This window comes from Emys orbicularis, chromosome 1, assembly GCF_028017835.1.
Source record: "Emys orbicularis isolate rEmyOrb1 chromosome 1, rEmyOrb1.hap1, whole genome shotgun sequence".
NCBI lineage: Eukaryota > Metazoa > Chordata > Testudines > Emydidae > Emys > Emys orbicularis.
Genome location: NC_088683.1, coordinates 257,008,484 through 257,024,282, shown reverse-complemented (window position 1 = coordinate 257,024,282; position 15,799 = coordinate 257,008,484). Strand labels below are relative to the sequence as shown.

Here is a 15,799-nt window from a genome sequence, read left to right as displayed (position 1 = left end):
ACTGCATTTCTTTAAAATGTACCATCGTGTATCTTCTTAACATCCCTTAAATGTTTTTGTATGGATTCTTTAAAATTCTTTTGACTTTGAAGTCCTTTAGAAGAACAGATCTAATAATCATATTGTCTGTTTTGTTCCCAACCATTCACTATGTTCTGAATTGCCTAGGTATGTAGTAGTGTGCCTTTGCATGACTTTCAGACAGTGGGAGTTAGAGCATTTTCCAACTGTGGACATCACCTCTAGAAAACTTCCTGATACTGTCCATAATTTCCAACTGGAATCAGTATTTTAAAAAATTAAGAGCACCTATGTTTGCTGTAGGAGTTAATTGTTTTTGATCACAGATTTTTATATTGCACAGTGCTCCAATGAGAAATGCTTTAGAAATTCAACTTTGGTTTACAGTCAGCTCTTTGGGTGTTTTAATGACTTGCCGGAATTAATTCATTGTGCCAAAATTAATTCACTGTTTTAAAAGAAAAAAAATCAGTATTCCAGATATTAACAGAAGCCATATATTGATTTACTTTTCCAAGTTTATTTTTGATTTATTGTGTTAGCAGGATTTTTAACAGGTTTGGGTTTTTTAATTTTATTTTATTTTAGTATATGCAGAACCAAAGTGATCCAGGCAATATAGACCTGACGGTAAATATACTTACTATGGGATATTGGCCAACCTATACACCCGTGGAAGTCCACTTAACTCCAGAGGTGAGTCTTTTAGAACTAGAATTTGCAGTCTATCATGGCAGAGGGCTAGGAACTTCAATATTTAGGTTGCCTAACACATCCAATTATAACTGTTTTCAATTACAAATAACTAGACTAGTACGCCTGAGGGAATTCTGCGCCAAAAAAATGAAAAATTCTGCACACAATATTTTAAAATTCTGCAAATTTTGTCAATAAATAAATGTGGAGGCTCCAGCATGGCAGTGGGGAGCACAGGCCACAGACTGCACAGAGGTGGGAGATCGCCCTGCAGCCCCTCCCTCCCCCAGGACATGGACTCAGTGGTGAGGCTGCACTGTTACAGATTTGCCCATTACTTTGGGGTATGCTCATTTATTCGGGTTACTCTTCTGGGGAAGGGGATTTTGTACATTTATCAATGTACTGTTTGTGTCACTTGTGTTTTCATATGGAGCTCTACTTCTCCCTGCTGCAAGTCCCCTCCCAATGGAGCTATCCTGCAGGACCTAGGTTCCCTAGGGCTGGGTTTCTCCAGCCCCAAAACTGGATGAACACACACACACACACACACGCATACATTAACAGAGCAAGTCTGAGCGGACCGGGTCAATCAGCACTGTCAAGCTGACCCCTTATATGTCTCTGGACTCACTGGGCTGGATGAAGCAGCACTTTCAAGCTGACTTTTTTTATACAGGTCTGTCGCATCTTACGCGCATTTAACATGCGCGAATTCAGCTTTATACGGTCGGCAAAGACAAAAAAAAAAAGAGAAAAATAACAATTTAAATACTGTTCCTGTAGTGCGGGCGATTCCGCCCGCCATTACACTCAATGTAATTTTGACTATACGCGGTTTTTGCTTTACGCGCTGACCGCGGAACATAATCCCAGCATAAGATGAGACAGACCTATATGCCCCTGGGCTCCATGGACTGGGTCAAGCAGCACTTTCAAGCTGTTACCCTTATGGGTCCCAGATTCAGCACATCCCTTTCCCCACTCTCACATCACAATTGTACTGGCAGTAACCTACTTGATGAGTAAACCCCACAGTATTTTGGGTGCTGCAGGGATCTTTAGCTTAGGTAAAAGAAGCGTTGCTGTAGAGTAAATGGGGGAAGCTAAAAACACAAAAGAGTAAAGTTCAGCAAGAGAGAGAGAAGCAACCAACTTAACCATAAAAGTTATTTATTGAATAATAGTGATAAATACACAAGGAGGGCTAAACCAACATAACGTAAATTATTAAAGGTTAATACCTAAGGTAGAAAGGAAAACAGAGAAAGAGAAAGGGCGGGGGGGGATCTCACCCACTCCATGAGGCTTGAACTGGTCGGGGTTCCCAGGTGATGGTGGTAGCTGAGGGTCCTGAATGCTAGAGACAGGCAGAGCCCCCAGCACGATCAGTCAGGGGAAGATGGAGTTCCAGTGGAACTGATGCCTAGTTTGAATCTAAGCATCAGAACCCTGACTAGAGGGTGAGTAGGGATTTTTGTAGAGAAAATACAATTGTTCAAGGGAGAACACTAGATTTGTTTATAGGTAAGCTGATGACTCAAGGGTTTTCTTTCAGCTAGACAATAGGAGCTGATCACTCTTGGCTATGGATGGTGTTTTCTTCCAGGGAGCTCACAATGCAACTAGGCTGCTTCAGTATTTGGATATCAATTAAGGATTCATTACTAGAATTGGTCTGATAATTGCTGAGCTGGGTGTGTGCAGACATAGATTCATTAGCATCTGGAGCAGAGATTCCCATGATGCAGTGCTTCCCTGCTTTTTCTGGTCCCAGAATTCAGTGTGGTTTTCTGTTCTCCATTCTGTATGTAAATTGAGATGTCTTCCTGTCCCATTTTTCATGCAGATGAGGCTAGGGGAGTTGTTTCTGCTCTCCATCTGTATGCTAATGGAGATGTCTTAATCTTGTCACCCTTGTCAGGAGGGGTCTAGGTGTGTCTCCCAACGCCCTTCACTGCTCTCTGCAAGTTTTCCCCCTCCCCCCCCCCCCCGATGGGTTTTGGTTTAAGCAGAGGTGGGGGGGGGGGGTGTCTTTCATGCTGGATAGTGCACCCTAGTTCCCCAAGAACACAGAGGTGTCTGGTATCAGCACCAGACCCTGACACAGCACAAGGGCCAGGCCTGCCCCAGAAATACCCTGGGGCCCTGCTCCTCCATGCCAAGCATACTCGATGTAGGCTGGCAGGCACAGCCCAGCAGGATCCCAAGTGTGGAAGGGCTTAGTGTGGAGAGATAGGGTTCTTTGTGGGGCAGTCTGGGCACGGGCAGCTTGCTGGGGGAGGATCTGGATGAATAGGGGCTCATTGGGGGCAGTTCTGGGTGCAGAGGCAATGGGACTGTGCAGTGGGGTCCAGATGAAGATGGTTGGAGCTCAGCAGGGGGGTCTGGATGTACAGGGCTCTGCGGAGGGGGATCCAGGTTCTGTCTTGGTGGGGCTCACTGGGGTGCGGGTCTGGGTGCGGGGGGCTAGTCGGGTGGTCCAAGTCCAGGTGAAGTGGGGCTTGTTGGGGTGGGGGTTTGAATGCGGGGATTGGTCTGGGTTCAAGGGTGGGGTCCAGATGCAGAGGGTGAGGCTTGGCGGGGTGTGGGTTCAGGTTTAGGGGGTTCTGGGTGCAGGGGGTGAGGCTTGATGGATCGATCTGGATATGAGGTGGGTCCAGATGCACGGGAGTTAGGTGGATGGGGGAGCAGCTCCCTGTACAGGGATCCCTCCCCCCTATGGCTGAGAAAGAAAGCCTGGGGGGAGTTGCGGAGTTTCCTGCAGCCAGCGAGGTTGCTGGGGATGGGTCTGACCCAGCCCTGGTCGCTTCTTGTAGGGGAAGAGGAAGTCCTGTCCTGCCCAGCCCAGCCGGGACTAGCTGCTGAGTCTTGTACAGGGTAAGAGCCACTGTGCGGGGCATCCCCAGCCCCATTCTGCCTCTTTCTCCCCCCCATTCTGCCTCTTTCTCCCCCCCTGCCCCCCCCCCCGGCTGCTCCAGATACCCGAAACAACACACCCACGCTGCTGGAGAGCGGCGCATGGTTATTTTTGCAGCTTCCCTTTGCTTCCCTATCAGAAAGTCAGTCATTTTTCTGCAGGGAAGCAAATAATTCTGCGCACACACAGTGGTGCAAAATTCCCCCAGGAGTAAACTAGAATAGATCAAAACTTCTCAAATTTCAAAGGTGGGTGGGGGAAAGAAAGTGGTTGAAAATTCACAAAATGGTTAACCAGCCAGCCTTCAAAACATAAAATATTTAGGAATAAATTATGAAAAAAACATTTTGAAAACAATAAACAGCTTATATACATGCCTGTTTTACTAGATATAACCCATCTTCCACATGGAGAAACTGGTAGGTTTCAGAGTCTTTCAAATCCCATTAGTTGAGGTTCTGTGGCCTGCAATGTGCAGGAACTCAGACTAGATCGGGGGGGGGCAAACTTTTTAGCCTGAGGGCCACATCTGGGTATGGAAATTATATGGTGGGCCATGAATGCTCACGAAATTGGGGTTGGGGTGCAGGAGGGGGTGAGGGCTCTGGCTGGGGGTGCGGGCTCAGAGGTTGGGCTAGAAATGAGTTCAGGGTGCAGGAGGGGGCTCCGGGCTGAGGTGGGGGAGTAGGGTGCGGGGGGGGGGGGGGTGAGGGCTCCAGCTAGGGGTGCGGGCTCTGGGGTGGGGCTGGGGATGAGGAGTTCGGGGTGCAGGAGGTGCCCCGGGCTGGGATTGAGGGGTTTGGAGGGTGGGAGGGGGATCAGGGTTGGGGTGTGGGGAGAGACTTGGGTGCAGGCTCCGGGCAGCGCTTACCTTAAGCGGCTCCCGGAAGCAGCGGTCATGTCCCCACTCCGGCTTCTACATGGAGCTGCGGCCAGGCAGCTCTGCATGCTGCCCCGTCCACAGGCGCCACCCCTGCAGCTCCCATTGGCTGCAGTTCCCATTGGCTGCAGTTCCCAGCAATGGGAGCTGCGGGGGCAGCGTGTGGAGCGGAGGCCCCTGGCTGCCCCTACACGTAGGAGCCCGGAGCGGGGCTATGCCGCCGCTTTCGGGAGCGGCGTGGTGCGACCCCGCTTCCCGGCTGGAGCGGAGAAGCAGAGCAAATGCCAGACCCTGCTCCCCAACGGGAGCTCGAGGGCTGGCTTAAAACGGTTGGTGGGCTGGATTTGGCCCGCGGGCCATAGTTTGCCCACCCCTGGACTAGATGATCACTATGATCCTTCTGGTCTTAAAGTCTATGAGGACTTGGGAGCAGAGTGCAAAATGGGAGTGGGGCTTTTCAGAACCTTCTCTCCTCCTCCTCTGACTTCCGCATGTGGGGAACATTTGATGGTAGGCCTAAGATGAAAACACAACTTTGGTATATGTTCTTATTCTTTTAATGGGAATTTGGTTTTATCTTAACTAAAATGTATTTCGTTTCAGGAATATTATATTCTATGAATGTTTGGCATCAATTTTTGCTCTGTTTAAGCTGGCACCAATGTAAATGAGGGCAGATTTGGCCCTTGAACTTTACTTTTGTGTAAACTTTGATTTTAAATATTAAGATGAGCCTAACACGCTACTGTGAAAATCAGTCTGATCGATTAAATTTGGTATAAGATAGGTTAACTTTTTCCCCCTCTTTTTCTTCTTTGTTTACAGATGGTTAAGCTTCAAGAGGTATTTAAGACCTTTTATCTTGGAAAACACAGTGGTCGAAAGCTTCAATGGCAGACCACTTTAGGGCATGCTGTCTTGAAAGCAGAATTTAAGGAAGTATGTTTGCTTATTTAATGCTTAATCATCTGCTTTTAAATAAAATAACTTATTTGGTTGGTTGGGTTGTTGGGATTTTGGGGGGGTTTTTTGTGTGTGTGTGTAATTTGTCTTGCTATTGTTACATTTCCTTGGCACCACATTCTAGGATACATAATCAGGCAGCAGAATCCTTTTAAATACACATTTCTCTTAATCTAGAAGCTATTTGATAAATAATTTATAGATCGTACAACTTATCATCAGAGTTGTTTTTGAAGTTTGGCACTGTATAGAATACAGTTGATACTCTAAATGTTGTACTCAACTCTAGAAACCATTTACAGTTACTTGTGTTTTTTTTGTTCCCTTTGTAGGGAAAGAAAGAGTTTCATGTGTCACTCTTCCAGACATTAGTGCTGCTTATGTTTAATGAAGGAGATGAATTTATTTTTGAAGAAATTAAAATGGCTACTGGTGTAGGTAAGAAAACTTACTTCATTCATTCATTATTTTCTTTCATTTGAATAGCTTCTAAATATGACTTTGGATGTAAAAGTCTAATTTTAAGTACAGCAGAATGTTGCTAATTTCAGTAACTTGCAATGGCTATTAAGACACTTTTGTGAATCAGCGAGTATGTAAATACTAAAAAGATAAACAAAATGTACTTCCACTACTTTTTAGATAACATTGATACTTCATAAATGTATTAGTAAATGATCCGTAGTATATTTTGTAAAACTGATGCATTCTTACTAACAAGACCTCACTACAGCTTTTTTAATTCTTTGAGAAGTAGAGAGAGACTCCATTTTTGTGTGTGCAGTGTCGGAGAATAACAGAGTTCTCACTTTTTGTTTGGGTACAGCAAATCAGATACTTTATTTTCTTTCTCTCTATCAATTGCATAGAGGGAGAGAGCTAAGCAGGTCTCTCAACAGGTAAACAATTACAGCAAGCATTTATACCTTTTGTTACAGACAATAATGAGCAACAGCTGCATTTTGTTTATACATAGGTCATTCTGATATCTTGTTTTGCTCACTAATGTAGACTCTTAGTCTACATTCCATATTATCTACACAAGGTCGCAACAACTTCTCACACAGTTCTTTCCCACTCGCCTCACACATTCCTCGCCTCTACAAATCTTGCGTTATTAGGGTTACAGTTAGCCTAACTCTTGCTAACGAACTGTCATGCATTGCAATCCCCTTCCTGTCAGTTCTTTCTCTGCTTCCACAGCAGATTATTAAGGTTCTATTGTAGTTTCAAGTATCATACTGTAAAATGACCTTTTTAGAACAATTGCATTAGTTTTGGTTTGGAGGGGTTTTTGAATTAATAATGTCCTTGCGTGATTGTTCATGTGTATTCCGCTTCTGGTGCGCATGAGCACCATGGGCACAAGATCAATTTTTTTTTTTTTTTTTTACCACCAGTGCCTGTTGAGACTGTGCATGTAGCCCACACGCCCTCTGGCACTCCATAGCTGAGGGCATAAAGGGCAGAGCAGCTGCAACCCCTTCCAGTTACTTTTTACTACCCAGGGCAGCAAGGTGGAACCTCTACACTGTCCGCATCTCTGCACACTGTGCATGAGAAGACAAGCTCTTCAGCTTCCGAGATATTCCCAGTACCAGATTCCCTGGATATGGTGCAGTTGAAATCCCCAGGATTCAAATCCTTTCCCTCTTGTGAGGGAGTGTCCAGGATTGATAGGAATAGCTACATGTGCTGCTTCTGCCTCTGACGCATATACACAAGATAAATGCTTGATATGTTTCTCTCTTTCAAAGAGGACACACAAAGAAAGGGAATCCTGCCAAAACTTTTTCTCTTGGAGAGATGCGTAAGGGCATTATCTGAGCCTGAGAAGAAGACAACAGCCAACTAGACCAGTCTCTGTGAGTGGTCCAGTAAGTCTCAGGTCTGCCTTGAACTTCAGGGCTCACTTGTTGACTAGAGAGAGCTTCTAACCCAGCCTCAGTTCAATCTTCTGAGGAGAGAGGGAGGAAAGAATACTGGTCTCATTGGAGAGAAAGATTTCCCTCATCAGCACTGAATAAATCCAAACCAGGGGGCAGTTCAAGGCTCAGATTAAATACTGCTGATGTCTCGGCACCATTTTGTCATCAGATGACCTCAGCACTGCTTTTGGAGCCTGTTTCTGACTCTACCAGTACTGATCGATTGACCACAAAACACCCAGCATTGATACACCCGGCACTGACATCCAAACACCTTACCTTGGCACGAGAGTGCTCCATACCAGCATTCATAGCACCCACCACACTACCAGCTGATCTGGAGGACAAGCTCTCAGTCCTGATGAGATTCGCAGTACTGATTGACTTGACAGTAGCCAATCCGTTGGAGTCACCATTGCAGACAGCTACTAGGAAACTCCTAGCCCTTGTGCCATCTGGATCCACCATCTCAATTCCTGCACAGGATACCCTTGGGCCCTGAACCCATTGTGGTATCTTCCTTCTCTCCATACCCCTAGTTTAAGCAATAATGGCCATGCTGAGCCTGTTTGGGGATGCCAACCAGTAGAAAGACTTCATTGGTTCTCCTACCTCCAAAGCCAGGTCTGTGTCCCCTCTTAATCCATCTCAGGAAGGTCAGCTGGTCCACTATACATCTCAACATCAGTACCAGGACATAGGCTGGACATCTGTCTCACATAGACCATCCTGCTCTATCTCAACAGTGATATTGTCATCTTCGCTTTATGACACTGTCCCCCTCATGTCTGGCAGTGCTGAAACTAACTATCTGATCTTCCAGGAGCTTCTCCAACAAATGGCAGTTACCCTGGAAATTGCAGTAGAGAGAATGCAGGAAAGGTCACGCTAACGTCTGTGTTCCTTGGGCTCTGGTAGATTGGCAATGCCAATAAATGAAGCCTTGTTGGAACCAGCAAGAGACCTATGATAGACCCCAGCTTCAGTGGAACCCACTTCTAATAAGGCAGATAGCTGCTACCAAGTCCCCTCAAAGGAGTTTGGTTACTTCTATAATGACCCCACATCTGGGTCCTTGGTGGTTGCAGCCATCCATGAGAGGTCCAAACAGCAGGGACCACCCAAAATGACACCATGGCACAAGGACCTGAAGAAACTTGAATTCTTTGGCAGCAAGGCCTGTTCCTCAGGCTAGCTTACAAATGCCCATATTGAGCTACCAAGCATTCCTGGCTAAATAGAACTTATTGAATGGGGACCAAGTGTCACAGTTCAGAAGTCTCACAGGATCACAGGGAGGAACTCAAAGCTGCTGTGGTAGAAGGGTAAGTGGTAGTAAGTTGCCCTTGATGCCTCAGACACAGCGATTACAGTAACTCCTCACTTAGTCATCCTGGTTAACGTTGTTTTGTTACGTTGCTGATCAATTAGGGAACATGCTCGTTTAAAGTTGTGCAATGCTCCCTTTTGACATCGTTTGGCAGCCACCTGCTTTGTCCCTGCTTGCAGGAAGAGCAGTCCGTTGCAGCTAGCTGGTGGGGGCTTGGAACCAGGGTGGACCGGCAGCCCCCCTATCAGCTCCCCACTCCCCTAAGTTCTCTGGGCAGCAGCTGCCCAGCAGGCTATCAATTGCCGGCGGTTCAGCTGTCCCTCCCCCCATTGCCATGTGCTGCTCCTGCCCTCTGCCTTGGAGCTGCTCCCCGAGACTCCTGCTTGCTGTGCAGGGGGAGGGAGGGGAGGAAGAGGAGGGCTGTCAGGGTGTCCCCCTCCCCCCCCCGCTCCTGCACCCCGCTTACCCCATCTTCCATAGAGCAGGGGGGGACACACGACAGGGTTCAGGACGGAGGGAGCTTGCTGGCAGCAACTGCGGTCTCAGCAAGTTGATCTAATTAACAAGGTAGTGTACTTAAGTGTAGGGTCACCGTACTTAAAGGGGAAATGCGCATCTCTCTCTCTCTCTCTCTCTCTCTCTCACACATATGGTGTGTCTCTCTGTCTCTGTCTGCGATGCTGTCTCCCCTCCTTCCATTCCTGCTGCCTTGTAGAGTGTGAGAGTTAACCCTTGAGAGCTCAACCAATTGCTAGTTCATCGTTAGCAGTAAGGCATTCCCTGGAAAATATCCCACCCTCTGACTCTTCCACCTCAACCAAGCTTCACAATGATCATCACTGTGTACCAGTATTAAATTGTTTGTTTAAAACTTATACTCTATGTGAGTGTGTGTATATTATATATAAAAAAAATATAGTCTTTTGTCTAGTGAAAAAAATTTCCCTGGAACCTAACCCCCTCATTTACATTAATTCTTATGGGGAAATTGGATTCGCTTAACATTGTTTCGCTTAAAGTCGCATTTTTCAGGAACATAACTACAGCCTTAAGTGAGGAGTTACTGTACTATGCATAGAGCCTTTTGGTTGCAGTCGTCCAATATTCCAAAGAAGTTCTAAACAACCACTGAGGACCTGTTCTTCAAAGGCTGCGACCTTTTCAATATCCACACAAAAGATCTTCACACTTTAAAGCAGAGGTCGGCAACCTATGGCACGCGTGCCGATTTTTAATGGCACGCTGCTGCCTGCCGGAGTCCCAGCAGGCAGCAGCGTGCCATTAAAAATCCTGCCCAGCCTGGCCCGGCCCGCTCTTCTCCGCCCTCTGCCCCCACCCCCCGTGGGTGTAGGGGGCAGAAGCTTGGTCCTGCCGGCTCCCCTGCCTCTTCCCATAGTGTGCTGGGTTCCTGCCCCTCCTCTGCCTCTCCGTCCCTCCCTCCCTGCTGGCTGATCAGCTGATGGTCCTTGCGAGGGAGGGGGTCGGGAAGGAGCAGAATCAGTGTGCTCGCTGCTCCCGGCGGAGGCAGAGAAGAAGCAGGGGCAGGGCCTTGGGGAAAGGGGGGGGTGGAATGGGGCATATCCCCTCCAGCCCCCTGCCCTGCCCCCCCCACACACACACACACCCCAGCCCTGAGCCCTGACCCCCCCTCACACACTCCCAGCCCTGAGCCCCGCAGCCCTGCACACACCCCCAGGCCCGAGCCCTGTGCCCCGCACACACCCCTGACCCCTGCCCTGAGCCCTGTACCCCCCTCATACACACCTAGCCCTCTGCTTGACTCCTTCACCCCTCCCCACGACCCCAGCCCTGACACCTGCACCCCCTCACATGCCCCCAGCCCTCTGCCCTGACTCTTGCGCCCCCCCACACCCCATGCACCCCCTCATCCTGACTCTTGCACCCCCCCACATCCCCACCCTGAGCACCAAACGGGAGCTCCTGCACCCCCCCACATTCCCACTGCACCCCTCGCACCAAATGGGAGCTGCCCAGGTAAGTGCCCCACACCCAAACCTCCTGCCCCAACCCTGAGCCCCCTCCCTCATTCTAGCTTCTGGCCAGACCCTTCACCCCCAGCCCTGTGCTCAGTGCACTCCCACCCTCAGCTCAGTGCAGAGAGAGGACGAGAATGGGCCAGAACCAGGGAGAAGGTAGGTACCCACTGTATGTGGGCAGGCCCGGAACCCCAGACCGGCAGCAGGCTGAGCGGGTCCGGCAGCCGGGACCCCAGCTGGCAGGAGCCGGCGGATGGAACCCCTGAGCGGCAGTGAGCTGAGCCGCTCAGCCCACTGCCGGTCTGGGGTCCCGGCCGCCGGCCCCGCACAGCCCGCTGCCGGTCTGGGGTTCTGGCTGCCGGACCCTTGTCAGACGGGGTCCCGGCCGCAGGCCCTGCTCAGCCTGCTGCCAGCCTAGGTGAACAGAACCTCAGACCAGCAGCGGGCTGAGTGGGCCGGCGGCGTAAGATCAACATTTTAATTTAATTTTAAATGAAGCTTCTTAAACATTTTGAAAACCTTGTTTATTTTACAATACAACAATAGTTTAGTTGGGGGAGGGATAGCTCAGTGGTTTGAGCATTGGCCTGCTAAACCCAGGGTTGTGAGTTCAATCCTTGAGGGGGCCACTTAAGGATCTGGGGCAAAATCAGTACTTGGTCCTGCTAGTGAAGGCAGGGGGCTGGACTCAATGACGTTTCAAGGTCCCTTCCAGTTCTAGGAGATAGGATATCTCCATTAATTTATTTATTAGCTATATAATATATAGACATATATAGAGAGACCTTCTAAAAAACATTAAAATGTATTACTGGCACGCGAAACCTTAAATTAAAGTGAGTAAATGAAGACTCGGCACACCACTTCTGAAAGGTTGCCGACCCTTGCTTTAAAGGATGCAAGGGCCACCTTATATTCTTTGGGGTTCTAAGCTCCGGCTTCCAGGACAAAGCAATACAGGCCACAGAATTACCCCAACCGAAAACAATCTTCTTCCTATTACTATCCCCAACATACACACTTTTTCAGCTTCCTATCAACAGGTTGATGGTACAGTTGAGAGTTGCATAGCACTGTAGAATATTTTCCTCTCCCGTCATTTGAGAACAATCTGTTTGTTTTTTTCAAGGAAGCCTGAAACAGGTAACCGTGGATCAGTGGGTCCTGGAAATCATGAACAAAGGGTACTCCATCCAGTTTCAGGGACCCCTCTTACAAGATACTGCTAAGGAGGGAAGTAGACTCCCTTCTGCAACTCATAGTAATGGGAAATGTGCGTGTGGGATTCCAGGCCGGGAGGGTTCATTCACATTACTACTTAATCCCAAAGAAGAAAGGGAGATGGCATTCCATTCTGGACCTCAACAAATACATCCATTGTTTCAAGTTCAGAATGGGAACACTAGCTTTTATAATTCCTACTTTAGATCCTCAAGAGTGGTTTGTGGCTTTTCATTTAGGATAACTATTTCCATATTGCAGTTCATCCAGCCCACAAGAAATACCTCACATTCCAGGTTACTGTCAATATAGAGTGCTTCCCTCCGGCCTCCACACAGTTCCAGAATATTCACCAAGAACCTAGCAGTGGCAGCTCACCTAAGGAGACAAGAGGGGTAAATCTTCCCGTACTTCAACTGGTTGATTTGGGGCAGTCACCTCAACAAGTGATCACTCCATCTATTTGGAACTCTTCGCTACTCTGGGTTTCAGAGACAGTGGCCTATGCCAGGTGCTTCAAAGAGAATGAACAGACCAGTGATCATCAAGTGATCCATCCCCTGTCACCTCATCCCAGCTTCTGGGAGACAGAGGCTCTGGACACCATTCTCAACCTTACTGAGCAACTCGAGGGTTATCCAAAGACATCAGTCAGGACATTTCTCAGGCTCATGGGACAAATGGCCTCCTGCACTAAGTAATGCAATTTGCCAGACTTCACTTATCCTCCATGAAAGTATGGTTATGACCAGTTTACCCAGCAGACACCTCATAGATATGACAGTCATGGTCTCTCAAGAAGCCCTCTCCTTGTTAGCTTGGTGGAAGGACCCTCTACGTGTGCACAGCAGAGTGCCATTCTTACTGCCTCTATCCACTAAACAGCTGGTGACTAGATGCATCCACTCTTGGAAGGGGAGCTCATCTGGACCATTTTAAGATGCAGGGACTATGATCTGTCCCCCACAAGAAGTAAATCTCCACATAATATCCTAGAGCTAAGAGCTGTTAACCAAGTCTGCCTGGCATTCCTACCCACTGTATTCTGAGGAACCACAATCCAAGTACTGAAGGACAATACTACAGCAATGTACTACATTGGTAAGCAGGGAGGGGCACTCTCATTACCTCTCTGCCAGGAAGCAATCCATCTCTGAGACTGGTGTATCAGTCTCCAAGTAACACCTTTTGGCCCTACATCTTTCATGCTTGCAGAACACCCTAGCAGATCAGTTCTGCACACGATACACAAACATAAGCATTCAGTCAAGAACGCATTTCTTTAAGACAGCTACATCTACAAGTGGGGATGCCCAAGGATAGACCTGTTTGCCATAGACTAGAACAAGAAATGCCAAGTATTTTGCTCTAGAGGAGGATCTGGCCTTCTGCATTCCCTGTATTTTGGGACTCATATTTACCCACTCATTCCACTGATACAGAGGATCCTGAGAAAGCTCAAACAGGATGATAATGACAATGCCAGCATGGCCCTGACAGTTCTGGTACTTTGAGCTGATGAGCCTGTCAACACAGCCCCCAATCACACTTGTGGTTCAGCCAGATGTAATCATACAAACTGAGGGCCAGATCCTACACTCAAACCCAGCATCACTGCACCTCGCAGCCTGATGCTGGCTGGCTAACAGCCACAGACAGAATCTACTCCGAGGAAGTCCAGAACGTTTTGGCTTGTAGCGGAAATGATTCCATTTGAGTAACTTATTCAGCTAAATTGAAGAGGTTCTTTTTTGGGCAATGCAGAAGCACCTACTCCCACTAGAAAACCCAGTAGCAACTATTACTTGCTGGCCCTAATGCATTTGGGACTCTCCATTACTTCTGTGGAAGTCCATATGATGGCAGTTTCTGCTCATTCTCCTATTGAAGATCTGTCTTCACACCCAACAGTTGCTAGTTCCTCAAGAGCTTCATGTCTTTCCTCTAGTCCGAGAGACCCTGTCCCTCTGGAAACTCACTGTGGTATTATCAGGGTTAATGAGGCCTCCCCCTGAAACTTTATTTACCTGCTCTTTATACTACCTGTCTATGAAGACCACCTTCTTAGTGGCTAAAACTTCATCCAGAAAAATAGGACAGATCCAAGCCCTCATAGCAGGACCCTTGTATACAGTATTCCATAAGGGCAAAGTGACATTAGGACCTCACCCAAAGTTCTTTCCTAAAGTTGTCTCAGATTTTCACCTGAATCAGGTGATCCACCTGCCAGTTTTCTTTCCCAGTCCTTGTGCTAATCCAGGGGAAGTTAAATTTCACTTTAGATGTTGTTGGGATTCTCTCATTTGGACAGAACAAGACCATTCGGGAGCTTGCCTAGACTGTTTCTGGCCTTTGCTGAGGGGATGAAAAGTCAGCCTATATCCACCTAAAGACTATCTAAATGAAACTCGGACTGTCTTGCTCTATGAGTGTGTGTTTGGACTCACCTATGCAGATAGGAGCCATTCCACCAGAGCTCCAGCAGCCTCTGCTGCTTCTCTAATAAGCATCCCAATATCTGAGATTTGCAGAGCAGCTACCTGGAATTCTGTCCACATCTTTTCCCAGCACTTCTTCTTGGTATAGGACTCCCGGTCTTACACACACTTTGACAGAGCTGTCTTACAGACATTCTTTTAGTAAACTGTGATCACCCACTTTCAGAACATATCACTGCTTGTGAGTCACCAGAAGTAGACATATGGACATCACTTGAAGAAGAGTAGAGTCGTTACCTTGAAGAACCAGTTACTATAGTGTAAGTATGTTATCCACATGTACGCCATGACTCGCATGCCTTATCTGCTACTTTGCAGCCCTATATCAGCTGGATTCTGTTTTGGTGAAGAGTGGTTGCAGCCACTCCCCCTTTACATCCTCTTCTATGCAGCACCAGAGAGGCTATGTCTAGACAGCAATGTAAGCCTAAGGTTAGTGGGACTCAAGTCAGCTGACGTGTGTCAGGGAACCCTGGGCTTTAGCATCTACACTGCATTTTAACTCTAGATTAACAATTTTCTGACCTGTGCTCAAACCTAGGACTCGGAAGTCCACACTGTAGTGCACAAACCCAAGTCAAAGTAACCCTATCCCAGGAACCCTATGCCTAGCGCCCCCACCCCCAGTGTTGACACTCTAGCCCTTCAAATGTGTAGCACTGTGGACAAACTGTTGCCCACACTGTTTCCTAACTGCGGTGGTGCTATTAATGGGACTCGGGTGCCCATAAGGAGCACATGAGTACATAAACGGCATAAGTAGCTCCTTTGGTGGCTGTCTCAGTAGAACGACTGCAGTTTGAGAAGGCTTTCTACTGAACTACTATCTAATCTGAGAATTGGGCTCTCCAGATCTAAGCTGAGTCATATTGGCAGGAAAATGCCCATGTGCATCTGTTCTGAGGATAATCAGAACATAAGTCTCTCCAGGACTGTCAAACTATTAAAATGAAACTGGCCATTCTTAATTTTTAAAGTGGGAAGTCTGTTTGTTTTGAAGTTTGACATAAATTGAAGGTATCAGAGGAACACACACACGGGCTGCTGCCAGCTGCAGAGTAATGAAGTGCATGCCCAGAGCTTGGGGTGCAGTGTACTCCAGCAACCCCTGAGGATCCCCTGCTCCTGCCGCACCCTGGGAAACAGGGATAATGGATCCCAAAGAGGCTGCGGGAAAGTTTTGGGGTTGGCTCCCACTCACCACCCTCACAGTGCACGCTGCCCGGACGTCCCTGCCACACAGCCGCAGGTAGGGCAGGGGGGACCCAGGAGCAAGGGCCACTGCGCTGGCTGGCTGCAGTACTGCTCCTCTGCTGCCAGGAACTCTGGGATATATCTGGAGGAC

At 47.9% G+C, this 15,799-nt stretch overlaps 1 protein-coding gene across 1 annotated transcript in view; it reads left to right on the top strand.

Moving 5' to 3' along the window:
- CUL4A (cullin 4A) overlaps positions 1-15,799 on the top strand; it is a 101,356-nt gene that overhangs the window by 73,212 nt on the left and 12,345 nt on the right. Inside the window, exons 15-17 of the mRNA XM_065397435.1 lie at positions 610-717; positions 5,343-5,456; positions 5,813-5,918. Of these exons, the coding sequence (XP_065253507.1) occupies positions 610-717; positions 5,343-5,456; positions 5,813-5,918 (328 nt within the window). The remainder of the gene's footprint in view (positions 1-609; positions 718-5,342; positions 5,457-5,812; positions 5,919-15,799) is intronic.